The sequence below is a fragment of the Fundulus heteroclitus genome, chromosome 19, assembly GCF_011125445.2.
Source record: "Fundulus heteroclitus isolate FHET01 chromosome 19, MU-UCD_Fhet_4.1, whole genome shotgun sequence".
In the NCBI taxonomy this organism is placed as follows: domain Eukaryota; kingdom Metazoa; phylum Chordata; class Actinopteri; order Cyprinodontiformes; family Fundulidae; genus Fundulus; species Fundulus heteroclitus.
This window is the reverse complement of record NC_046379.1, coordinates 20,695,722-20,721,959: the sequence shown is the minus strand read 5'-3', so window position 1 is coordinate 20,721,959 and position 26,238 is coordinate 20,695,722. Positions and strand designations below refer to the sequence as shown.

The 26,238-nt window shown below is 41.0% G+C and overlaps 1 protein-coding gene across 1 annotated transcript in view; it reads right to left on the bottom strand.

Moving 5' to 3' along the window:
* The window catches only part of LOC105917700, a 50,074-nt gene extending 23,852 nt beyond the window's left edge, over positions 1–26,222 (bottom strand). The window contains exon 1 of the mRNA XM_012852572.3: positions 25,851–26,222. Within this exon, the coding sequence (XP_012708026.3) occupies positions 25,851–25,966 (116 nt within the window). The 5' untranslated portion in view covers positions 25,967–26,222. The remainder of the gene's footprint in view (positions 1–25,850) is intronic.
* Positions 26,223–26,238: the final 16 nt, after the last annotated feature.

The window sequence follows — 26,238 nt, the reverse complement described above, 5'->3', positions numbered from 1 at the left end:
TTGGCTGAACTAGCATCTTGTATGGATGGTAAATCTTTCGGTCATTTCTTCTCTGTAGATGTGCCCAGAATATTAATTCCCGGCACCCCGTTCCACCACTGAGGAAGGTGAAACTTCCCACTCGGTTCAAAGTGCTTTTTAGGAAAGATTGGTTCTCAATGAGGAACACTCCCACCTGCAAATGTGAATATGCTTTAAAAATGACGGGAACATAGGAAATATGGACAATGCAATTGTGAACAACCTACATTTGGAAACTGTGTTTGCAGCCTGTCCATCAGGGACTTCAGGCTGTCTTCTTGATACGGCATGATGATCTCATCTATGTCGTTTAGCAGGACGTAGCGGGAACGCTCCATGGATCTGTAAATGCACTCGTTGAGTGTGGTGAGCTGGCCGAAGTAGTGGATATCGCCACCATGTTCTGAAAAAAGCCATCCCCGGGACGGATTCATGTGCTTGTCGATTGGCCAGGAACCACTTCCACGAAGCCCTCCTCCTGCTTGTAACTCTCCAGAAGGCGGTCGAGGTCTGGGCCACAGCTGGTGTTGTAAATCACCACTCTGTCACTTCACTCGAGCAACCTTGAACAAAAAGACAAAACACTCACTGTATTTACAAAACATAATAGAACATATTCATCTTTCCCTTTTGGGGGTTGCCACGGTGAATCATCTGTCTCCATCTAACCTACCTTCAGCATCATCTTCTCTCACACCAACTATCTTCATGTCCTCTTTAACTCCATCCATAAATCTCCTTTGGTCTTCATCTAGGCCTCCTGCCTGGTAGTTCCAGCCTCACTTCCTACGACGGCTCTCTCACTATTCCTCCTCTGTACGCGTCCCAAACCATCTCAAAAACATCTAACATGTGCTTTCCCTCTGATGTAGGACAGCTTACACAGCTCCATTGTTTTGTAACTGTGTGCACACACTTTGTGCTTTTTTTATCCTGCTTTGGGAACCCCCCACTCCCAGTTACCTCCAGCTGTTAGGGACCTACATGTACAGTAGTAGCCAACTTTTCTCTGAATGCATGCATAATCCGTGATTTAGATGTGGGCCGGCTGTGTTAGCAGCAGACAGAGAGAGATGCTGTTTGCTCTGTAGAGCCATTTTAGGAGCACATCTGCCTCTGCTCTCTCTCACCATTTTTTTTAAATGGAAAATTTCTCTATTTAACGTCTAAATGGCTCATACACATCTAGGCCACATTATTTGACTTAAAAATGTATTTTGTTCAACCACAGAAATTACTTTTAGATGATTATTAGCAGAATAAATATAGAAGATTGACTAGTGTGCCAAAGAAAAGCATTGAACTTGTCAACTACTATTCCTGGGCTCTGCTTATTCAGTAGGCAACTTGGGGTTAAGTGCCTTGCCCAGGGGCACATCAACAAGCAACAGGGGGGAAGCTGGAATTGAACCCAAAACCTTCTGATTGCAAGACAACAAAGCCGCACCCTTCAAGCCGCAGCCACCTACATGTGCAGTAGCTTTTCTTGAGCTGAATGCAGCTTGATTTACACATACTCTCCCACCACGGGGCGACGTCAGAGCTGTCTGTTATAAAGTTTGCCTGAATGAAGGCCGAGCCGTGGGAGTCAGAGACGATTGGACAGAAATTAGAAGTGGTGCAATAAAAATGTTTCAGTACAGTCACTCAAAAACATAACTTTTGAGAGAAGACCTTATCAAGAGAAGATAGGGGTTAAAGACCCAGCATGGATTAAGACAGATACGACCGATTTAAAGCACCTTTCGGAAAAGGCAACAAGACATGAATGGTCTGGGACTCACATGAAAAATGCACTGCGAATAGCCATGTTTGGGAAAATAAACCTTTCCTCTCAACTTGATGAAGGCTATATGTTAGAGATCCGCAAGCACAATGAGGAGGTTGACAAAGACCTATCAAATTCTATCAAAAATAAAAGACTGTCAAGTTCTGTGGTGCATTTGAACTTGCCCTGCGTGGCCATGATGGAAGTGAAAGCTCAGAAAATCTGGGTGTTTTTAGTGGATTTGGTGGATTTTGTTAGCCTCGTGAGACCATCCTGATCTCGCGAGCTTTCAAGGTTTCACTCGCAGATCAGTCTGGCTACCCTCCGTTAAAGAAAATTTGGAGCCGTTCACCAAACGAACGTCCAATCAGCGTTGGCTTTGAGGCGGGTTGAGGTGTGACGCAACGAGAAGCGCGACAGTTCAGTCTAAAAACATGGCGGCTTCAGCCGATGAAGCTAGCGTTAGCGTGGCTATCGAGCAAGTTTTATCGGAATTACAGAGTATTTCTTTACTGAAAGAAGAGCAAAACACTGCTCTGGAGGCTTTTCTCAGAGGAAAATATGTTTTTGCTCTTCTCCCGACTGGTTTTGGCAAGAGCTTGTGGTTGTGTTTTCGTCGTCGCTGTTAGTACGTCATATGCTTCGTTGATCTGATTGGTTTATTTGGCCCGTCTATCACCAACATAGACCAATCAGCTAACCAGTATTTAACGGAAGGTTTCCAGATAGATATGCGGAGCAAATCCATCTGGCGGAGTCAGGTTAAGATTTTGTAGCGTCACTGTCAAAACTATCCCAAACCACAGAGTTATTGAGAAATTTGCTCCTCCCAAAGACAGAACAGCCCAATCTATGTATAAAAAGTAGAAGTCTGCTTGTTCTCTTGGCTTAATTCATATAAATACACTTGTGTGATATCTTAGTATATGTTTTGATTATGATTATATATATATATATATATATATATATATATATATAATCTATTATATATATATATATATATATATTATATATATATATATATATTATATATATATATATATATATACTATATTTTGATTTGGTGCTATATATAAAACTAAGGCTGAATTGAAACGGAATGTCTATTCAAGTTACAGCCCCTACGAAGAAAACTTCCCCCCCGCCGCCACTGCCTCAGCGACGTTCTCTCTCATTAAAACGTATGCTCTGTTATGACCACCCCCTCATAATATACGTGTGGTAGTAAATTTGATGGAGTTTGGGAGTCTTGCTGCACATTCTAACAGTTTTTTGTAATCATTGCACAAACTGAAGTTGGTCCCAGATAGATATCCAGAAAGCGTTATTTAAAACTTAAAATTAAGGTTCCATCTACCAGTACAGTGTAAAAATGGTAAATACCATTTCATATTTAATGCCACACACTTAAATATTATTACTGCAGTAATTAGAACATATTGTAATACTAGATCAGAGATAGTTTGGTGTATGCTTTTTGGCATAGCCCACCCAATATCTGTTGCAGGCAGAGAATATTATTAGTTCAGCGCCATATTTATCCCAGTGGATTATTTTATATTGAAGACATCATCGGATATACAATAATACAAACATTATTTGTATTTTTTTTATATGATTTACTTTTTTATTCTTTACCAGTTCTCACAGATTTCTTTATGGTGTTAACATCACAGAGTAATGCTTAATAGCAGTAAAGCGCACAAACGCTGTTTGCAGGAGCTGTGGCCTTCAAGCTAACCAAAAGCTGTCAGTGGGTCCTGATGAAAGGCAACAAGGAAAATGTCCGAGTAAAGTGGAGTAGAGCAGAGCAGAGCGGTGCAGAGCTGAAATTATTAGTAGAAAAGCAGCACAAGTAGTTATTTGCGGATTGCACTAAAACATACTAACGTCATCCACATCTTGCATGGCTAGCCACTAATTGTTTGTTTGGGCAAAATTAAAACCTTCACACTTTTGCAAAGCCTCAATCTCAACACTAGTAGGCACTTGATGCAAAATTGCTACAAAAAATGTGAAACTGACTTAAAAAAAAAAAAAAGAAGTTGATATTTTTGCACAATTTTAACCCCCTTGGTTAAAGGTGCATCGTTACTGACCTGTACATCTCCAGGGTCTGTGCGAACTGAAGCACGTTGTTGTAGTCCCCGAACAGATTGGAGATGCAGACAGTGAAGTCCATCTTTTTATCCTCTTCTCCGTTGGTTTCTTGTTCCTTATGGGAAGCCAGGTGTGTTCAGATCCATTCTCAGGCCTGGGCTGAGTCAGAAGAGTGACATGTGTGGCGTTGCACTCTGGAGGGATCTGGCACATAACATCCGTGGTGACAAAGGGAAACCCGAAGTTGTCCGAGTGTTGTAAAACCTTTGCGGGAGTGGTTTCACTGATGTAGCCAGAACAGCAGAAAAAGCAGTGGAGTTCCTGCATGGAGTCTCTCCGAAACATCCCAATGAAGCGTATGTCAAAGCCCGGCACTCTCTGATCCATGTAGGCGGAGACCAATAAGTGCTTGGTGTTTTTCAGAGGAGTGATGCTCTGCTGCTTAGACACAGACGACGGGCAAAACTTTGGAGCCACAGGGATCCGGGTAATGGTGGTTGGTCTCTTTCTATCAGTAGGGATGATTACACATACGTGATGAAGAGGAGGGAGGAATAGCTTCCTTTTGTTTGGGTTTTGACATTTGCATTTCAGCACAGAGGCGATAGCTTCTTAAACCGAGGTGCAATCTGGAATCAAATAAGGAGAAAGAAAGAAATAATAATAAAAGAGAAATATACTCATGGCTGAACCTGGGCTACACAGTATCCAGAATATATATGGAGTTTTTTTCAACTAAAGCAGCTCAATATCAAGTAACAATTCAAACTCCGCTTACCAACATATATTTAGATGGTCTTTAAGATTTGCACCGCCTTCCTTTGCTAAAAGAGATTTAAGTCATCAAAACGATAGTGGTGAGGCCGTCATGATGACAGGAAGAAAGAAGAGTGAAGAAAATGTGGTTATATGGCAACCAGTTTCGTCATCTCACTTTTTTTTAATATTACAAAAAATCTGCAGCATTGGTCTCAGCAAAAATGTGGGAAACACAGTAAACTACCATTTTCTTTGACAGAAATTAATTTCTGTTACATGGAGCTAGAGTTGTTGAAGCCAGTTTTATTGCTCATAGAAAAGCCTTCGATAGTCATTCACAGATTTCTTCCTTTTCAAACTGTCCAGTTCCTTTCTTCTTTACACGCATGTGTTTGCTTAAAACCCATTGACAGATTGACCACACGTTGTACATAAGATCATGAATCTTTGGCCATGACGTTGTCTAAAGCTGTTCTCCTAATACAGTGGTTCTCAATCTTTTTTTGGCCAGCGCCCCCCTATTTATTATCCATGTCCCTTAGCGCCATGCTCCCCAATCAAATAAGATGTAGGCTACTTGCACTGCTTATTGTTATTATTATCATTCGTGTTCCATGTGTTGTGCTTTCACCCACTTCTTTTCTTTGTAAAGAAGTGGCTGACTTCTTTACTGAGAAAATCCAAAAGATTAGACAGGCAGGCTGCACATTTATATCAAATTCAGAACCAAAGCTGTCTCCAACTAAAACTTATCTCAACAAAATGTCCAAATTCAGCCAAATAAACTACAAAAGCTTAGAGGAAATTGTTCAACGGCTAAGTCCCTTCTCATTATATATATATATATATATATATATATATATATATATATATATATATATATATATCACCACTATCCCACCGTGTGGATCAGTGCAGTCAGGTTGGCACAAGTGGTGGAACAAACAAGGTTGGTACCAATGAAAAAAAGATTGACAGGTCAAGCAGTTTTAATGTCCTCAGTTTCCATGTCCTTTTATTTTCCATTAAAAAAAAGTCCAAAAAAGTGCAAGTGCAGTCAGCATATGCAGGGAGGTTAAGCAGTTTAGTGTTTTACCTAGTAGCAGCAGGTGGCATTCAGGAAACTCCAACAAGCCAACTCCTGAATGAATTAACAAGATGGTTTTTTAAAGGGACACGCCCAACTAGGTAAAAACCACTTAAAACAACTAGGGGTGTACAAACATCAGTTCCTTTAAAACTAATGTAAAATTCCTCCAATAAAAACCCACCAATAATTATGTAGAAATAAACCCACTAATTAAATAGACAAAATCCCAAATTAAACACAATTACAATAAATAATTCTCCAGCAATTCTAAAACCAGTAAACCACTCCCCCCTGCCTTCTTTGTTCTTGGTCTGGCCCGGAAGGTTTCAAATAGGTGTCTGGTCTCTGGGGAATCTTTTTGCCAGACACCTGGACACAAGAAGAAGAAGGTTAGGAAAAAAAAATACACTACACCACTCTAAAACCCTTTGAAACATACCACATACAGTACACACTGACACTTAAAATATAGATGTGCAGCAGTGTGCTTTAAGTCGGCCTATTTGCCCCATGATCCACTGCTGTTCTGTTCAGTTTTTTCTACATTTTCTGTTATATAAAAGCAATCTCTATGTGCTACAGAGTGCAAGATTAAAAACAGGTGTAAAAGCCAAAGCACAATAAAACATTTAAGAAAATACTTTTTTCTTAAAAAACATAGGTTTTTAGACCTTTCTTAAAAGAGTCTGTTTTTTGGGGAGCCCTCAGGTGGTCTGGGAGGGAACTCCAGAGGTGAGGAGCCGCTGAGCAGAAAGCCCGAGTGTCAGAACCCTGTCAGCAGGGCTGTGCAGCCTGGTGACGGTTCTGCTAGTTTTCTCCACAGGTGTTCGTGGCTGATGGGTGGGCGGAGCCCACACACCTGCGGGCTGTTGAGCAGCACCAGACAGCACCATAAGAACCGTGCTCAGACAGCGGGAGGATGCCAGAGTGTTACCGTCGTGGTATGAAAGCCAGCTTCGGTTCTCTAGCCTTGTTATCCTTATATGCGACTAAGAGTTCCTACCTTTGTGTCTCCCAGGTTCCACCTCGCATCCGGACGATCCCCTCTCGTGTTGACAACTGTCAAGATCCATCGGTCACCTCTCCTGTTGCTCACCTCGTGGTTTCCTCTCGTTTCCTCCGGACAACAACTCTAGAACCCAGCCATCTTCGGACAAGCAACTGGTTCCTCCCGCTGATCTGGATTCCTGGAATTTACGGTGCTGCTCGGACCCGCTTCCGCATCCACTCGCCGTTTTCTCCGGACACCTGTGGTTTCATCATCAGCTCAACACCCAGTTCTCGTCGCCACCTCCCCGGCCTGGGTCCTCCACCGTGTGGTAAGCTTACGTCCACGTCCAGCAGCATCCTCCCAGTTACCTCTGCCAAAGATAACAGATCCTCTCATCTTTTAGATCAAACCGGCTTCCCGTCCTCCTGGTCCCAGTCCGAGCTCCATCCTGCTGAACATCCACTCTCGAGTTTTGACTTCAATAAACCCTTTTCTATCTACCTGTATCCCCGAATGTATTCTGCATGTGGGCAAAACATATAAAGCCAAACATGACACCGAGCACCCATAATATTGAGCTCAGTCCTGAGGGCTGTAAGGTGGCTTTGGTTCCTGAGCAGAGGTTACGTGAGAAGGTTAGTGGTGCAAGGTGAGGTCTTTGAGGTAGGTCTGTTGAGTTAGTTGAGCGATTTTGTAGTCGCTCCTGGATGAAACAGGAAGCCAGTGGAGTGAGTGAAGGATGGGTGTGATATGGTCATATTTCCGCACCCTCATCAGGACCCTCGCGGCGCTGTTCTGGATGTATTGCAGTTATTGTAGGCTCTTGCTTGGAGTCCTGTCGAGGAGGGATTTACAATAGTCGAGCCTTGAGGAGATGAAGGTTGCTCTACATCTGACAGAGTGTGGGGAGGAGTTTGGCAATGTTACGGAGTTGGTAGAAGGAGGTCTTGCAGAGATGATTAATGTGGGTGTCTGTTATGGGAATGGTATTCTGAAGTCACTATGGCCTCACGCCACTCGGACATGTGAGCACGGGCCTGCTGAAATGCTGCGTAGTTACTGTGCGGGATGTTGATTGTCTAGGATAGATTGTCTTTGTTTTGTCTCATGCCAAGGCCACTATCGAGTATTAGGGAGAGCCGAAAGCGAGGAGGGGCAGAGACAGGCAGACGCAGACTGCAGTGGGACCATATGGTGCGATTACTTTCCATATATGTGATCTCTGCTCTGTTTCTCAATAAAAGTGCCGAAAACTGCCGTTTCCTTATTCAGTAACTCTGGGAAGCTACTATATTATTATGGATTAGAATTCCATCCACGGTGTCAAAAGTGAGATGAGTATCAAATTTTACACCCAGGGTGGTGACTGTAGATGACAGAGGTATGTTTTGACCAGAGAAGGTGATGTGTGTTATTGGAGAAGACGGGACCTAGTGTGGTGTGCAAACTAAGATAGCTTCTGTTTTTGAGCTATTAAGCCAGAGAAAGTTTTCCGCCATCCATGTCTTTATCTCCTCAAGGCAGGTTCTCAATGTTGATGAAGATGATGGCGATGATACTGATAATGATGACAACAACGATGACGAAGATAACAATGTCAATGATGGACCAGTTTTTATATACAGTTGTGTGCTGTCAGCAAAGCAGTGGAATTTAATTTTGGACCATAAGGCGCACCATGAATTTATGTGTGTGTCTTTGTCCACATATAAGGGGCACCGGATTATAAGGCGCATTACATACTCTTCCCAAGCATGTAATATCACTCCGCCCCTCCGGTAGGGTGACCAGATGTCCCCGATTTCCCGGGACAGATTCCATTTTGGATGACCTGTCCCTGGCAAAAGCTGTCCCCGGAAATGGAGTAAAAAAAGTTTTGTGCAACAAGAGGTATTTACCCAGTCCTGCTACTGTCCCGACGTAATACAGCTTTACCAAATGCACCTTCCCCGCCCCCCTTCGGCATTGCAGTTCAGCCAAAACAAACCAACCCCCCAGAAAGAGATTTTGTGCTTAACAAAAGCTGGCCAAATCTGTTTTGTACTTCTTCTCAAGAACAGTGGGCAGGACGCCCACTTTTTGCTCTCAGTTTTCTGTTGACACAATATAACGCTCCCTTTTTGGAATCTTTGAAGTTCAGGCCCTTAATCTTTTTCAATATTATAAAGCAGTGGTATATATACACACATCCTTAGTATTAGCGTGCTTGAGACTTTTGCATTTCTGATGTGTCGATCACTACAGTATGAGAGGTCTGAAGACCCTTGACTTGTGTTTGCAGCATATTTGCACTTTGTGTGTCTAATTTCTGTGATAGCAGTGTTCCTCTTTTGCTGCATTTTCCCATTGCACTTGTTTTGTGTGTTAGTCTCAGTTTTGTGTGTGAAATACTTTTTTGTGTTTGCAGTGCATGTACATACTTGCAATGCGTTTGCAACTCTTTACCACCGAGAAAAGCTTTGTGTGCAACTGTCACGTCGCACCAGCAGAATTCCCTTCAGTGAACAACAGATGCTAACAGCACAGACACTTCCTGTCTGGCTCACATACCCACATCAAAGGCAGTGGCATGGTTATCTACGCTCTCTCAGGATGAGTGAATGTTGCTTGTCAAGATTCAATACAATTTGCTGGGTTTTCTTACATAGGAAACATTTTGACCAATCTGTGTGGATGATTTAACTCATTAACACACTCATTAACTTTGTAAAGTGCCTTGAGATGACATGTGTTGTGAATTGGTGCTATATAAATAACATTGAATATAACTGGAGATGGTTAGCTTTGATGTGTCCACAGCTGGTGGAGACAGGTAGGTGTCTGCCACTGGGGGTCTTCTTAGGCACTCCAATAAAGTGTATAGCAAGAATTTTTAGAGGGTACATGGCACCCTAGCTAAAATCATATTTAAGTTTGGTAGTCATTGTAGTTTAAATATGATTCTGGCATGAAATATAACAAAACAACACACAGGTCTTAAATAGGGCTGGTAACCAGAAGTCAGACCACTGCAAGAAAGGGTCCCCTAATTATTGTTGCTCGAGGCAGGAACCTGCCCCTCAACAATCCTGAGGTAATCTAAAAGTCCTCACCCCAGACACGAACCTTTTATCCAGAAAGTGTGGACCAGAGAAATTTTAATTACTTTGTTAAAATTGTGTTGAAACATACGGAGGGCTTTCAAAATCCAGGGTAAAGGCATCAAGTCCCTGCAATGAAAAAACCGTGCTGCTCATCAATCAATAACGGCACTTTCATAAAAGCTAGATAATAATAATAATAATAATACATTTAATTTATACTGCACTTTCCATCAAACGATCTCAAAGTACTACAGGTAAAAAAGAGAAAAACTAAAAAAATTATTAAAAAAAATAATTTTTAGAAGAGAGAAAAAACATCTAAAGGGGACCAAAAGCTTTGCTAAAAAGGAATGTTTTAAGGCCTTTTTTAAAACACTCAGTGGATTGAGGTGCCCTCAAGGTGTCAGGGAGGGCATTTCACAGATGTGGGGCAGCAGCACAAAATGCCCTATCTCCCATTGTCCTGAGTCTGGTTTTGGGAATGTGGAGGAAGTGATGGGTGGAAAGCACCGCCAAACGTTGTCAGCAGATTCTCCCAGCTGAGCTGTGAATATCTGCAATTACCCTAGGTCTCTTGGCTGTTCTCTGCATAATGCTGTCCTTTCCTGACTCGTGAGTTTAGCAAAAGTTTGTGGTTGGGCTTTAGTCACTATTTTTACTTTTTAGATGATGGATTGAACAGTGCTCATTGACATATTGATAGTTGTTTCGTAACCTTACTCCGCTTTAGCTGCTCTTCTGCATGTACCGCTGTGAAGTTTCTAATTTTAACTGCAGTTTGTGAGATATTTTACTTTAAAATATATTAGATTAGATTAGATTCAACTTTATTGTCATTACACAGGTACAGGTACAATGCAACAAAATGCAGTTTAGGTCTAGCCAGAAGTGCAATAGCAGCAAGTGCAGGATAAACAATGGTTCCATAAGTACAGGACATGGGTTATTACTGAATAAATATAGAGGTTTATACTATTATAATCAGAATTTTACTGATAGATTTGTCCTATGAGTATAATATATAGATAACTAGTATTGTGAACTAAATTTACAGCTGGATATGTACCGAATATAGTATACAGGTGGGTATTACTATAAATGGAGTTTTACAGATATGTACAGATATGTATATATAGATAACTAGTATTGTGAACTAAATTTACAGCTGGATATGTACCAAATATAGTATACAGATGGATATTACAGGTGGAGTTTTACAGATATGTACAATAGCATAATATACAGATGATTATTATAACAGAGTTTACATGTACTATGAATATATGTACAGGTGGCTATTACTATAGGCAGAATTGTGAGCATGATATACAGCTACCTATTACTATAAAATGAATAAATAGAGTTTGGACAGAAGCTATTTAAATTAAAGTGCAGTGGAAGGTAATTGCATGTAACAGTTAAAGTACGGTATTGCAAATGTATATATAAACAATTGGTACTGTGAACAGACAGTCAGCAGTGCAAATCAATATTCAGTCATAGTTAGTAGTGCAAGATGCATGTGAAAAGTTGTTAAAATAGTAACAGTCAGGAGTGCAGGTGAACATTACAGTCTTGTAAATAACAGAATAACAAGGTGTGAGGAGGGAGAGGAGAGTCTATCAGTGAGGGTTAGAGTTCAATAAAGAGACAGCTCTGGGGAAAAAGCTGTTCCTTAGTCTGCTGGTTCTGGTCTGGAGGCACCTGAAACGCCTGCCGGAGGGCAGGGGAGAAAACAATCTGTGGGCTGGCTGAGAAGAGTTCTTAAGGATGCTGCGAGCTCGATGTAGGCTGTATTTTTTTAATATTATAAACTGGGTTTGCTTTCTTTATCCGGCAAAGACCCTTTACACACATCAGCCATCTTTTTGCAGTTACTTTAACCAAACCACTAGGGGGAGGCTAGCTAAACTATAAAGTTCTATCAACTCAAACAAATAATTTTGGCTTGTTGGCTCAGCACACACCTGTGCTGTAACCGCAACCCCGCCGCCTCACAACACACTAGTCTACGTCTGAGATCTACGCATCCATTTAAAACTAATTTTGCCAGACCAGTCACAATTAAGGTCACGGTAAGCTCTATTATTGTAACATCGTTTATCCCTGCTTGCCTGGATAAGCACAATTTTCCCCATGTTCTCTTGTCCTTCCCATTTTGAAAAGGGATTTCTTGTTAAACTGATACAAGTTGAAAAAATTCTGCGATAGACTGGCGACCTGTCCAGGTTTTACCCCGCCTCTCGCCCATTGACAGCTGGAGAAAGGCACCAGCACCCCTCGTGACCCCAATAGAGAGAAGCGTGTAGGAAAATAGATGGATGGATACAAAAGTTCTTGAGTTACATTTATTGTGCAGATATGTTAAGGGTGCCACTACCTGTGCCACAAGTGATTAATATAAAAAAATATTTTCTTAAAGAGAGATATTTCACCCACTGAATACATATGCTTAAACCAAAGCTTGCAATATCCTGCATTAATTTTTTTTGTGTGACTGTACTGGTTTTATTTGACAGTTCCTAGACAGGGAAATGGGTGATGTGAGAAACGAAATGGCATGCGGAAAAGGTCTCCGTGACAACCATGCTGAGGATGGAGACTTCTGTGCATTGGGTTGGGTTTTTCTGCCACTCCACCAACACCGCACCCCATTCTGCATTCTTCCTTGTAAGATGATACTGCATGCAAAATACCTAAAGGCGTTTGGCATGTTACCACATTGTGTTCCTAACTTTTTTGGGTTAATTATAAGGTAAGAAAGAAGGCTCAACACAAAACACTTAATGCATTAAATGCAAGTGAGGCAAAGTGATTTATGGACTCTACCCTCAAGTGCTCCACATCAGGATGTATTATTGCTTCTTTTAGTGACTAAAACGCTTGTCTGAATGAAAGAAAAACAGCACACAGACTGAAAGGAAGCAAATAAACCTTTTATGTCACCAAGTTTAACAGTGGTTTTAGTTTATTGCTTAGAGGGAAAAATAATTCAGGGTTAAAGTTGATTCGACAGGAAGGCGTTTGAAAGTTTTGTCCATTTGTGTCCTCCAACATACGATGTAACATCTCTCTTGCTGTTTAACTGCCCAATGAAGGATGTTGAAAGGAATTCACAAACATTCATTCGTTTGGGAATTAAAAGTCAGACAGGCTAACCTGGCTTTCGTTGGAATCGAAACTTGAGATGATTGCGGCTAATCTTAGACCGTTTAAATGGTTTCAACTTATTTCTTTTAAAGACACACCTTGAGAGAAGGGGATGCAAATCATGCTTTGTAAACATGTTTCCTTCAACTCCAGTGTGGTAAGTTTTTATCACTGGAGCCTGACGGTTGGAGAATTTGTTTTACCTTGAACGTCATGAGTGTTTCACTTCCTTTGACTAATTAAATACAAATGTAAAGCTGGTTGGAGCTTTATACACATTAAAACACAGATGTTCAGTTTGCTTGGAGCGTTGCACTAAAAATGTTTTTTTTATTTCAATGCTATATGTTTTACAGATTTGATTAAACACTTCGTTTTTTATTTTTTTTATTTGATGCATTTCTATTTTTTACCATAAGGTTAATAAAAAACACACAATAGCACTATTCTGCAAAAATACAGACTTACTTAACCAAAATAAAACATGTTTCATATCCTAAATTCAACAAGCAAAGCTCACCATTTCCGTGGGCACATTCCTTCTAAAAGGTTTTTGTTTGTTTGTTCATTTGTCTCTTTGTTTTATGTAAACTCACCATGACAAGATGTGTTAATCAATTCTCTGTGATCCATACTACACTCTTCTGTCAGTGAACCAGGCATTCATTTAACGATACCTGAAGTGTGTATAATAATTTCTCTGTAAAACAAGCTATTCATCACCACTCTCAGTGACTTTAAACTCATTACCCTAAAACAGTGGCGATGAAACGCTGTGAGAGGCTAGTTTCACATCACATCTAGGTGACAACCAGCCCACACATTAGCTTCACATTCTGATCTGTAGCTGCCATAGTCACAAGATTCAAAAACAGTTTTTCTTTATGGACCGTGATGTTAAACATCAGCAAAACTCAATAATTACCATATTTTTCGGACCATAAACTGCACTGGATTATAAGGCACACTAAATATTCTTTCCAAGTGTGTAATATCACTCCGCCCCTTCATGTACACGTCTTTCTCCCGAAAGGGAGAGATTTTCGGTTGGGAGGTGCCAGGAAGGGATGTGCTGTTCCTGGCACAAGCAATCCAACTAGTTTGAGTGGCTTACTTCCGGAGTATCGCCATGTTATAAAACACAAACTATGTTTAAAATTTTCACTTATCTAATCTTAACAATCTTCTATGGATCTCATACAAGTAACCGAAAACAACCGCCTCTGGACTAGTAAACCTTTTCAAACAGGAAAACGAACGCTGTCAGTGTGTGTGTGTAGTGCATCTCCAAAAAATACTTTTGCCCAAAGCTGCTTGTTCACTGAGAGCTTAACTTTAAATAATATGAAGCTAAAGCGGAAGTTCAATTGAAGAAACTCATCGCCTGCCTCCATTCAGAGTCCGATCCGCCTCTGATGTGAGCCAATCAGCTACGAACCGCACCTCCATGAAGCCCAATCAGCATCCCGTGCTCATCTTAAAAGCAACTTCAAATCCACGTCTCAGCCTGCTAACCAGCAAGCGCAAACAGCATCGCATCATGTCTGATTACGAATCAGATGTCTGATTCAACCCACCCCCAATCCCTTCTCCACCATCGTAGCTGAGTTCATCTAGCTTCCATGACGTTCCTCCATCCTCAACCCATCAGAGTGTTTTCTCCCAGTCTTCAGCACTCCCTATCACCTCGTTATTGGTCCGGCAGAAGACCACCATGTTGGGCCCGGTTCTGCCTGAGGTTTCTTCCCAAAGGGGAGTTTTTCCTCTCCACAGTCGCTTCAAGCTTGCTCATCATGGACAGTTCATGCAAACCTGTGTTTATCAAGTTGGACATCTATCTTAAACAGATCATCATATGGACTGAAGAAACTTCTTCTATCTCCACTCCACCACCAGTTTCAGACCTGGGGGGAACATCCCTGTTCTCATACATCTACTTATGCATATTAAAGTATAATTCAGCATTAATGTTCCTGCCGAGGTCTGAGCGCTAAAGACTTAAATTATCGTGTCAATAAAATCCTTCTAATTGCCATTTCTTTCTCTGTGAGTGTTTCAGATTGAAATGTCAGCTGCTTATAGCATATACATTTCGCATCCGTGGAATGGATGTACTTTGACAACACAAGTGCACTGCAACTTTGACATAACGACTTAAATTAAGTGGAAGCTTTGTTACATTTTAGAAACCAAGCGGGTGAGAAAGAGACACTTAAAGAAAATTTTAAGTTTATTTCCCCATTGTTGACGTAAATTCAATCCACTGCTGCATTAAGAAAATGGGGTTCTGAAGAGGTTGGGCGGCTATCCAGTTCATCAGTTCTGAAACTGTTTTGTAGAGAAATTGCGAAAGCTGTTTCTTCGGAGTACAACAGATTACTTTTATTTTCATCTGAATTATGTTGGGAGTCAGACAGTCTAATGTAAATTCACCATGTCATTATGATCAGATGACATCAATTTTATTTAGTTAATTAAGAAGCAATGAGATTCTAAAAGCCATAATTTTTTACTTCATCGACATAAAAAAGCAAGGAAAATAGCAAATGTTTGTCTGGAGCAGAGAATCGCCCTAAGCATGTCACCAAATTAGTTACAAAGCAACTTAAGGACAACAAATCCAATGTTTTTAGGGGCCATCAAAAAGACTGGATCTTAGTCCTATTGAATATTTTTAGGCAGAGCTGAAAAGATGAACACAAGGAACCTGGCCTTGACCCAGATACTCCAGTTCTGTCTGGAAGAATGGGCCAAGATTGAAGAAGGATACCTAATATGCCTGATCCATAACATACAGTTTAAAGGCAACTCTACAAAATACTAAGGAAATGTATGTAAATGGCTGACTTTAAAGTAAGTAAAAAAAATTTTTTTTAAAGTATAACTCAACCCGATGTAAAGGCATAACTCCGCCCACGGCAACAACGGCAAGTGGGTGGTTCCAAGAGACACGGCTAAGTGTGGGGATGAAAGGTGGGGGTTAAGCAGGACTCAGGGCTGCGGTCAGGACGAGGGAAAGCAACATTTTGAAACATAGGGTGACAAGGGCAGCATCTGGTGGTTTTGCCATGGATTGATCTTTTGAGGTCAAAGATTTTTCACCCACCCCCATCATGGAAAGCTTTGTGGAGCCCAGCGGGGCTGAGCCTTATCAGTTCGAGCCACTGGCTCAAGGTGCTGACTCAGCGATGCCTGAAGGTAGTGGAGGACAGGACAGGTGCAGTTTCTGAGTTGTAGGGTTGTAAAACGATGTCAGCTACCCTAAGAGGGCTGCACTAAAAGGGTTTCAAAAATTGCAAGATCACATGTAAATGTAAAAAAAAAAGAAGCACAGTAACATTAAAGTGGCACCCTTAGGCCCAGTTTATCTGCAAAAAAGTAGATTTGTGGTGAGCTACATTTGAAAAAAATATATTATTCTGGAATTTAGCAAATCGTTTTTGGCAAAACAGGACGTAACAGCAAAAGTTTAGTCTCATTTATTGTCAAATCTTGACCATTCTTTTTGAAAGATAGTGTTTTTATATGATGTATGCAAACAGAAGTAGACCTTAAAATTGTATATGATTATAGATTAAGGAATCTGCAGCATTTTTATGGTCTTTATTAAATTTACCTGTTAAATAATAATAATAATTTCCCTGCTCTTTGTCCTTGTTTCTGTCCAGCAGCTGGCCAATGAAGTAAATACCACCCCAAAAACTTTAGGAAAAATAAAGCAGTGAATATAGTAAAAATTTAAAAATGAAATGGAAAAGTCAGGCCTCTGATAATACTGGAGTTGAGTATTCAAAATTTTAATTAAATGGAAATGCAGTGAAAAAAAAAGAAACTTTCTACACCTATTAACCTCCAAAAACCCTTAAGCTCAACATTAAGCTCCCTGAACTACTTCTTCACAGAACACAACCAACCAACAATGTATGTATAAAAAACAACCTTAACATGTCCCTAGGGGAGCATTTAGAAGTATTTCTGAAGACTATGAACCATGGGCGTAGGTTTGAGTTCAACTTTGGTAGGGACACTACTGGTCTCAAGTTTCATTGGTTTGATGTCATTGGTCCTACGCAATATGCATGCTCCTATTTTTTTATACTTGACGTGAGCATCAGGGGACATTTCGTTTAAAGAGAAAAGCAGCATTTTTTGCAACATTAATACAAATTTTATAGGCACTACACACACTAGATGCTATTGTCAATGTTTGAAGCATCACCTGCTCTCATGAATGTGGAATTGGGATTTTTTTCCACTTTGAAAAGGTTTGCATTTCAACTTACCAGCGACTAAGACAGAAGGCAAATATGTGCCTATTTAACCAAATATAGTCTAAATATGTCTGTTGTATGTGGATTTATCCTGTATTTTCTTTTGAAGATGTAGAATTATGCAGAGGTAAAGCCCACTCTTATTTCTTTTATTTAATATGCTCTTTATCTATCATAAAACAAAGCAAAATAATACATTCAATGGACTGCAAATAAATTTATTGTATTTACATGTGCACAGGAACTAGAAGAGGAACTGGCACTGAGCATTTAAAATATTAACTTCAATATACAAGTTGTACAACTAGGCTGTAGTTACGCTGTGTAACCCATTTCACGTACTTTATCGTAACATTCCAAATACGTTTTTTACATATACATCTGAAGTGTAGATAACAACACCCAAAACATGAACATTAACTTGAACCTAACTTGATCTCCACACATTGAAGCTGGACTGTAAATACTGTTCAGTGTATTCTATTTCATCTAAACATTCCGAAGATGTGCCTATGCCTGTCATTAACAGAGACAAACTGCTGACAAAGATCTTTTAGATCAAGCTGGTCCAGAACGGTTTGATGAACATGACAGACTGCTATGTTATTGAGGCGCTGTTGAGTCATGGTTGACCTTAACCATGTTTTTAACCTTCTTAGTGCACTAAAGCTTCGTTCTGCCTCCGCTGATGCCACAGGGACAACCAACAACAGCCTGATCAGTTTTTCCACCTCATCAAACAAGCCTCTGACTTCACTGGACATCCCCTTCAGAATATTTGCAGCTTCTCTAACAGATGTAAATTTATGCTTAGAGTGAAACATTGTCAGCTGGACCCTCAAACTCCCTGTGTCTATTTCTGGATACTGCCCTATACTATCATCCACTTGTCCAGTAAGGAGAACATTTTCAACCTGTTTCAGTTTTTGCAAATCTGGTTGGTTAAACCGTTCCGTAAACTGACTCTCCAAAGTGTCCAACACCTTAAAATATTCAGCCCTAAAGTGTTCCTCAGGTGATTTTGCCCTATGGGGAGAAGCTCCACCACTGAACCGCTTGGGTGGTTTTCTCTGGTGGGGTATTTCAATAGGGTCAAGGTGCAGGGTATGTGTCATTTCTGCAGCCTTTGCAAATAACACTGCAAACTTCTCCTCCGTTCTTTTTTCTTTGATTGTGGATTGGACATAACCAACAGCAGTCTGCATCCCCTCTATTGTTTGTGATCGATTCTGCAAAGATCGATTTAAACACTCCAGCTCTCCCAACACATCTGAAGCTACCAGCAGTCCAAGAACGGTTTTACCCTTAAGAAATCTTTCTAAGAGTCCATTGGCCCGAGTGCCAGTGTCAGAGCTTACTGAGGCCATTTCCTCCAAACTAGACAACACAGCTTCATATTGACAAAGTACTTTGTCAACGGCCTGGCCACGTACTGTCCACCTGGTGGGACACAGAGGCTTGATCCCCCTTATATGATCCTCCAGTCACAGCCTGTCCAGCCAACAGCCCCTTAAACTTCCCAGACTGGTTGCTTAGAGTTCCCAGTTCATGCACCCACTGCAACGCATCACGCAGTATGGGAGAGGCACAACAAGCAGACTGTGTAATAAGATTCACACAGTGGGCATCACAGTGCACATACAATGCCAATGGCTGCTCTTTTTTCAGCACTGCCTGCGCCCCAGAAAACTTCCCAGCCATATTAGCTGCTCCATCATAGGTTTGACCTCGCAATGCAGTGATTGGAATGTACAGCCTCAGCAGTACATCAACTGCTAGCTTGGCCATTTGTTCACCTGTTGTCCCTGGCACCTCATATAGTCCCACAAATGCTTCATTTGGCTCTAAGTCCTCATCCACATATCTCAAACATAAAGAAACTTGCTCCTTCCCTTGTATGTCCTGAGTGCTATCCATTATAATGGAAAATTGGACCACCGGTAAGGACCTGATTGTTGAGGCAATTTCCCGAACGATGGTGTTCCCAAATAAAGTTAGATATTCGTTCTGGCATTGTGGGCTCACATAGTCATGGCTACGAGTAAGCCAAAAGGACAAAAGAGAGTCATTTTTTTGCCATAAACTTTACAAGATGATGCAAATTACCTTCATCTTCTTCATGTCCTCGAAAAGCAAGTCCCTGTCTTGCAAGATACCTTACACAGCCCATTATTTCCAGTAGACAATGTCTTGCCTCCTCCTGAGCTTTGGCCATTGCATTAGAAAGCTGAGTATTAACTGGAGCTTGCTCCATAACATTAACAGCAACAGCATGATGGTGTGCTCTGGTGGCTTGGTGTCGATTAAAGCTATCGATGGCATTTTTCCATTTATTGAAACCATTTAAGCAAAAAGCAGGTTCATTCTTTTTCTCCAGTGTGGTCTTTTTGATGGTGTATGCTTTGACACATTCAAAACACAGAACTTTTTTTAGTGTAGGGCTATAATGCAGCCATGTAAACTGACTGTACCACTTTGCCTGGAATCTTAATGTCTTGTTTTTCAGTTGTTGCACTTCAACAAACTTTGGATCCGGCTGGTATGGCTTACTGCCCATGTCCAGGACACTACACTGACTTGCTTGAGGTCTACCTTCACTCAAATTGGCTTTCCCCTAAAGAGCAAAGAAAACCATACAACTCTGTATTCACGCTAGCTGACAAATTAACTACAAGCTCTAATAAAAGACCATTCCTTCATTATTAAGGCAGTTACATTAACAACCTCACCTGAAGCCCTGATGGTCCAGGAACATCTCCCTCAGCCTGCTCTATACTGTCTTCCCTTGACATTTGAGTTTCCTATGTACAATTAATCAACCAAACAAACATGTAAATCAAGCAAACTATCCTAAAATCAATGTGTCATTTGTGAGCTCCAAAAGAGATCACAGAATACCATTACTCATACTGAACAAAAATAAACTCTCACCTGAAGCCCTGAAGGTTCGGACACTTCTCTCTCTACCTGTGCTGCAACATCACCACTCATTGTTTCAGTTCCCTAAATTCAGCCATATACTTACTGTCTGAGTGTTGAAATAGCTCCTTATGTCTCTTTTCTTTTTTGGTGGCATCATCTACAATCACAACACTAAGCATGAGCCTAAGTTTATTCAAATATAAAATCACTTTTAACAACTATTTAAAGAAAATATAACACTATCTTATCTGTAATGTAATAATATCCAAAATAAACAGCCAGATTCAAGCATTTTTACCAGACACTAATGTTTGTACTTATTTACTTATGGACTGTGTGGAAATCTATGTAAAATCAAACCAATGTGTTTCTCTGTTTGTACTTTATCCTATTTCTAAAAGTAGAAATAGTCCATTAAATAGCACTATTATTATGTGAAACCCTAATTATGCTTTCTAAACAAAAAATAGCAATGTTTAGGCACCATCTCGTGTTGTTATACACGCTATAAAATGAATAACACATGCTATTTATATCTGAACCGCCTTAAAGGGATTTTTTGAAAGCTTACATTCTTTGCTTGTCGATTTTTCCAGCAGTCTTCAGAACTCCTAGCCTCGTGAGACCATCCTGATCTCGCGAGCTTTCAAGGTTTCACTCGCAGATCAGTCTGGATACTCTCCGTTAAAGAAAATTTGGAGCCGTTCACCAAACGAACGTCCAATCAGCGTTGGCTTTGAGGCGGGTTGAGGTGTGACGCAACGGGAAGCACGTCAGTTCAGTCTAAACAACATGGCGGTTTCAGCCGATGAAACTAGCGTTAGCGTGGCTATCGAGCAAGTTTTATCGGAATTACAGAGTATTTATTTGCTGAGCTAACGAGCCTTTACCTGCAGGAGCAAGAGTAGCTTGGCTTGTGGTTGTGTTTTCGTCGTCGCTCTGTTACGAGCGACGACGAATCTGATTGGTTCATTTGGCCCGTCTATCACCAACATAGGCCAATCAGCTAACCAGTATTTTCGCCCCTTCCCAAAATTACTTCAACGGAAGGTTTCCAGATGGATATGCGGAGCAAATCTATCTGGCGGAGTCAGGTAACAGAACTCCTGCCTGACACAGAATATTTAGTTTTATAAAAAAAAAAGTTTTTTGTTGATAAAATGTATTATACTTCAGAATTAAATATTATTTTAAGATGCTAACGTTGGTTACTTACATTTCTTAAGTTCCACAAATGAAAACTACTCTCTCCTGCTTCTTCTATCGCCTGTTATAGCGTAGATAATATCTTTTTTTAAATTGGGACTAGTTTCGTAGTCTAATATTCGTTGTAGTAACCGCAGTATTCTAGCGTGAATTAAATTTAAATTTCGCGCTGCAAGCATGCATGCACATGCACGCACTAGAAAACAGCCAACCAGGGAGAGAGAAGGCGGGACTTAAGGCAAAACAACCAATGAGAGTGGAGTTAAACAGCACACAGCACAGTTACGTGCGCTGCTAAATTAAAGCGACAGAAAAAGACCGACTGGACACGCAGGCTGGCAGACGGAGCTGCAGCAGCAGCCGCCGCAAAGCAGCGGAGCTGCGAGAGGAAAATAAGCGACTGCTGTAACAACGATGTATTGTAAATTATAAACATGTTATTCACATCGAATTATTGGTAGGGACAATTAGGTAGGTCCAAAATTTTGGTAGGGACATGTCCCTATGGTCCCTATACAAACCTACGCCCATGCTATGAACCATTGCAAAAAGATGGCAAACAACAGCTCGACCTGTGACCAGCCCACAGCGGTTAACTTACTGATTGTACAAATCCTTATTGTAAAGCACTCCCTAACCTGACATTAAATCTCACCCTGTAGCTGGACTTTGGACTCAAAGAAAAGAAAATGGTGTCAGCAGAAAAAAGTGTAAGGAAATTAATGGAAAGAAGTCTCTCAAAATGTCTCATTTAAGGAGGAAAATATAACCCATTTTGATACAAATTATTGGCTCAGAGTCTCAATCAAGGCATTTTTCATCATCCAGTAACTGTTGGTCCAATCTCTGATTTGATCAGCTACACCTCTAACAAAAAGTATAAGCACAGGCTTGCAAAGCGATATGATAAACCATACAAAGATTCGTTTAAACAAATCTTGTTTTTCTTGCCCAACAACCATCTTTTCATCATTTACAGTATTCACAGTGAATGGGGAACTATTACCTGCTGGGGCTCCACGCATGTGTGGCGCTACTTGGGCAGCACTCTAAACTGTTCCTACATGTTGTGTGAAATGCAACTTTAAATGGTTACAACATTCAATTGCATGGTGGCCAGATGCTGCTGATGTAGTTAGTTTTACCTGTAAGTTACCTGCAATTTTTTTTAAATGTCCATCAGGCAGCATCAGTGTATTTAAGCTACAACAATTAGTGTTGCCGTAGAAGCAACCATCCATCCCTTTGTTTGAAAAAAACTAAAAAGATGATTGCAGACTGAACCGCCTGACGAGGGGTGATGGTTTCAGCCAACTTAAATGAAAACGAACCTACTCAGTGCTACGAAGTACGGGTCAAACTATACTCGTTTAGATTTAGTTTGTGATGGAGGAAGGAAATTAAAAATGTGTGTTACTAAACTAACCGGATTTTCTTGCAAAGCTTTAACAACCTATTTGGTGCATGACTCACAATGAGATTGTGCCCAATGGTCATAATGATTGAAGCTTCATTTACTTTGGACAGAAGCCATTTTCCGTACATAAAAACATACAAAGGAAAGATCAGAACACAATACAACATCTTCTAAGGGTTACAACAGGCCCTGTAGTTGGCCCAGCCACTATGTTTACACCTGTCCCAGGAATAAGATCAAAATAAGGGTGGGTGTGGAAAAAAACTCACTCACCTACCAGAGCTATCCAAAGTTTCATAGGAACCAGCTTAAAAATTCTTTTAATTTTTCCAACCCATTAGTTCTGAGAAGAAATGACGTTTTCGACAGGCCCAGACAGAGCCCATACTTGAATCTGATAGATAATCTGTGGTAGGTGCTAAAGATTATGGAGGAAGGAAAGGAGGCATCCCAACCTGAAAGACTTGGAGCTCGTTGAAGATAAATTCAGGATTTTAGAAGCTCCTTTGTCCCTAAAATCAGATGTTTGGGCACATTTTTGGTTTCTGTGACACGTTAAATGCATTGAAGCAAATGCACTTTATTTTCCTGTTAATATGTCTGTGATCAATAAATAGAGAAGAAATGACGTTTTGGACAGGCCCAGACAGAGCCCATACTTGAATCTGATAGATAATCTGTGGTAGGTGCTAAAGATTATGGAGGAAGGAAAGGAGGCATCCCAACCTGAAAGACTTGGAGCTCGTTGAAGATAAATTCAGAAAATACTAGTAATACAAAAGAAAAAAAAAATTTGTTATTAAAAAGGGCCTGATTATCGACTGTATTCCTCTGACATATGTAGCAACTGTGGTGTCTCTGCATTTGGGGGCCAGTCGAGCCTGGCCCCAAATGTTCATCCATCTGTTCATCCATTTTAGCAACAAATACTCCTGATGGTTGCTGTGAGTTATAAATACGGCACTTGGGCTGCCAAAAGGCTCCCACATACTCGGGCGTACTGTGCGCTTGGCGGACTCCGCGTTGACTCTCCGCGGACGTTTTACCCTTCATAGTCGAGCGTACCGTTCCCTACATTTCTTGTGGCGAATTCCTACAATTCCAACACACACGTGATCATCCTCATATTTGTGTGAGGCAAACGTTCTCGGTATACTGAAGTAATCGGGGCACCACATGAAATAAACAAATGGACGCATCTATCCCGCTGGATTCTGCTCTCCCGACGCAAGCAACACACGTTCTGTCAAGCGTAATTACTTTGGCATTTATGGGCATTTATAAGCATTTCTCTATAGTGTACGTACCATGATCCCCTATCAGAACAGACTCCACCGACGTCTTCACAGCTAGAAGACGCTCAGCATTCCCGACTCAGAGGGACTTTTTAGTGCGTCCATCCTCAGAAATTGAGCTCGTTTGCAAAACGCAGAAACATTTACCAAGGCAGGTAGAAATTTGCCGCGACTCTGAGCACTCTCAATTGGTGGGAATGTGATTTAACCTGTGTGTGAACTAAAAGAAGAGAAGCGATGACTCAGCTAAGGAGAAACATTAAAGGCGACTGCACACTTGATTGTACTGGGCACTGCGCAGACTCTCCATGAACATTTTAAACTTCATAGTTGAGCGCACTTATTGGCTATTTATTGTGACAAATTCCTACATTTCCCACAGCAGTCACCCACCGCACACCTGTCAGTGTGTGGTGCATAGAGGCTGATGCTGCAGGAGCTCGCGAGTAGCAGCTGCCTTGGAGACTTTTTACCGCCGAGCAGTTTATACTGTGACGTCGTGTAGGTGCTTGTAAAATTGAGCTCTGCACGTACCTGTCAGCGGACTAATTTCTGCTTTATTATGTAGGAGCCTGGAGACAGAAATAGCTCAGGGTGTGATCTGGCACTATTTAGAAAGGCTAATAATTGTAATGAAATTAACCGTGAACACACACTTATGCATAATGATTTACTACATGCCCTGACCTTATTGGTGGAGGAGGGACCCCTCCTTGTTGAATGGTAGGGGAAACACTGCTTGATACGCTTGTTAATAGTATTATTTCAGTGTCGTCAATGTTAATCTGTGATGCTTGTGGTGGTTAGGTGGGGGGGTCCAGTATGGGGGTGGGGCCTGCCGGTGGGGTTGTTTGCCCAAGGCACCGAACAGGCTAGGACCGCCCCTGCATTTGACAACACCCTTTCTAATTCCAATAGAAATACAAATATTTCACTAAGGTGAAAAGTTTGGCAACGTTTTGAATAAGTTTAAGGCCTCCCCAAAAGCCAGTTTATTTGGAAATAGAAAATTAAATCCAGGGATTACAATAGGCCTTCAAACCATTTTATTTGTGCTTGGGCCAAAAGGTTTGTATTCTGTTTGGTGTTGCAACGCAGAAGCGTTTAAACACTGCAGGTGGAACACCGTGTCTGTCAGAGACTATAGGGGAAAATTGACTTGCTGAAATGTTTCCTCAGCTGCACCTACAAGACAATTTTTTTCTTGGTCTGCTGACCCCTTAGAGCGAGAAAAATACGTTGCAAAAACACTAGAAAAGTCTCATTTTGTTTTTTCTGTACCATTTTAAAGAGGTTGCCCATTATTTTGTGGCAATAAGCCATAAATCAATATGATAGGAAGACCGCTGATCTAAAATAAAGGTTTGTACATTATGCACATGTATCTGAATAGAGGAACGATGAGGGGAACATTTACAGATCATACCAGCCAAAATAGAAAAAGGGAGAAATAACTGCGTTTAATCATGCTATACATTAAAACGAAAAATAAATAAATAAATAAATAAAACGTGCCAACATCTCCACAGTTAATTTCAAATAAAGTAATAAAAATTACAGGCCTATACGTGTATCTGATAATGTGGAAATTAAATGTAGAAAATCTCTTGCAAATGGATTCTGCCGGACTTTCAAGCGCGAAATGATGCGCCCAGATAAAATGAATAAATACAACTAGACGCCTCCACCACAAACAACAAAACCACATCAATTCCTCTGAGATTACAAATCATTTTTAAACGTTTTTTTTTTTGTTTTTTTTGTTAATTAAACTTACACGAGCAGCGTGGAAGCTGGAGGTAGAAGCCCGAGACAAGGCGCCGAGGTGGTGGTAGTGGCGTAATGTTTCCATTTCCTGTAGGTGCGCTCTCTCAGCAACTTCCCATTTACCATCGCCCACTTCCATCAGCCACTATGATAAACTGCAACGACGTGCATTACAGCCTGTAGTCCCGCGGATGAAATAAAAGCATTTGCGTCCTGACAGAGCAGTTCAATGGGACTTGGCTTCCTGTTCACCATATCTTGTTGCGCTCCTGCGCGCAACCAGGGACGAGGAAAAAAAACGCACAGATGGCCTCCTTTCTTAGAGCAAATAAACCACACTTGACCAGCGTGACCGTGGGTCGCCTCTCCCTGTCCAGGTATGACGTCGATCCGCATTT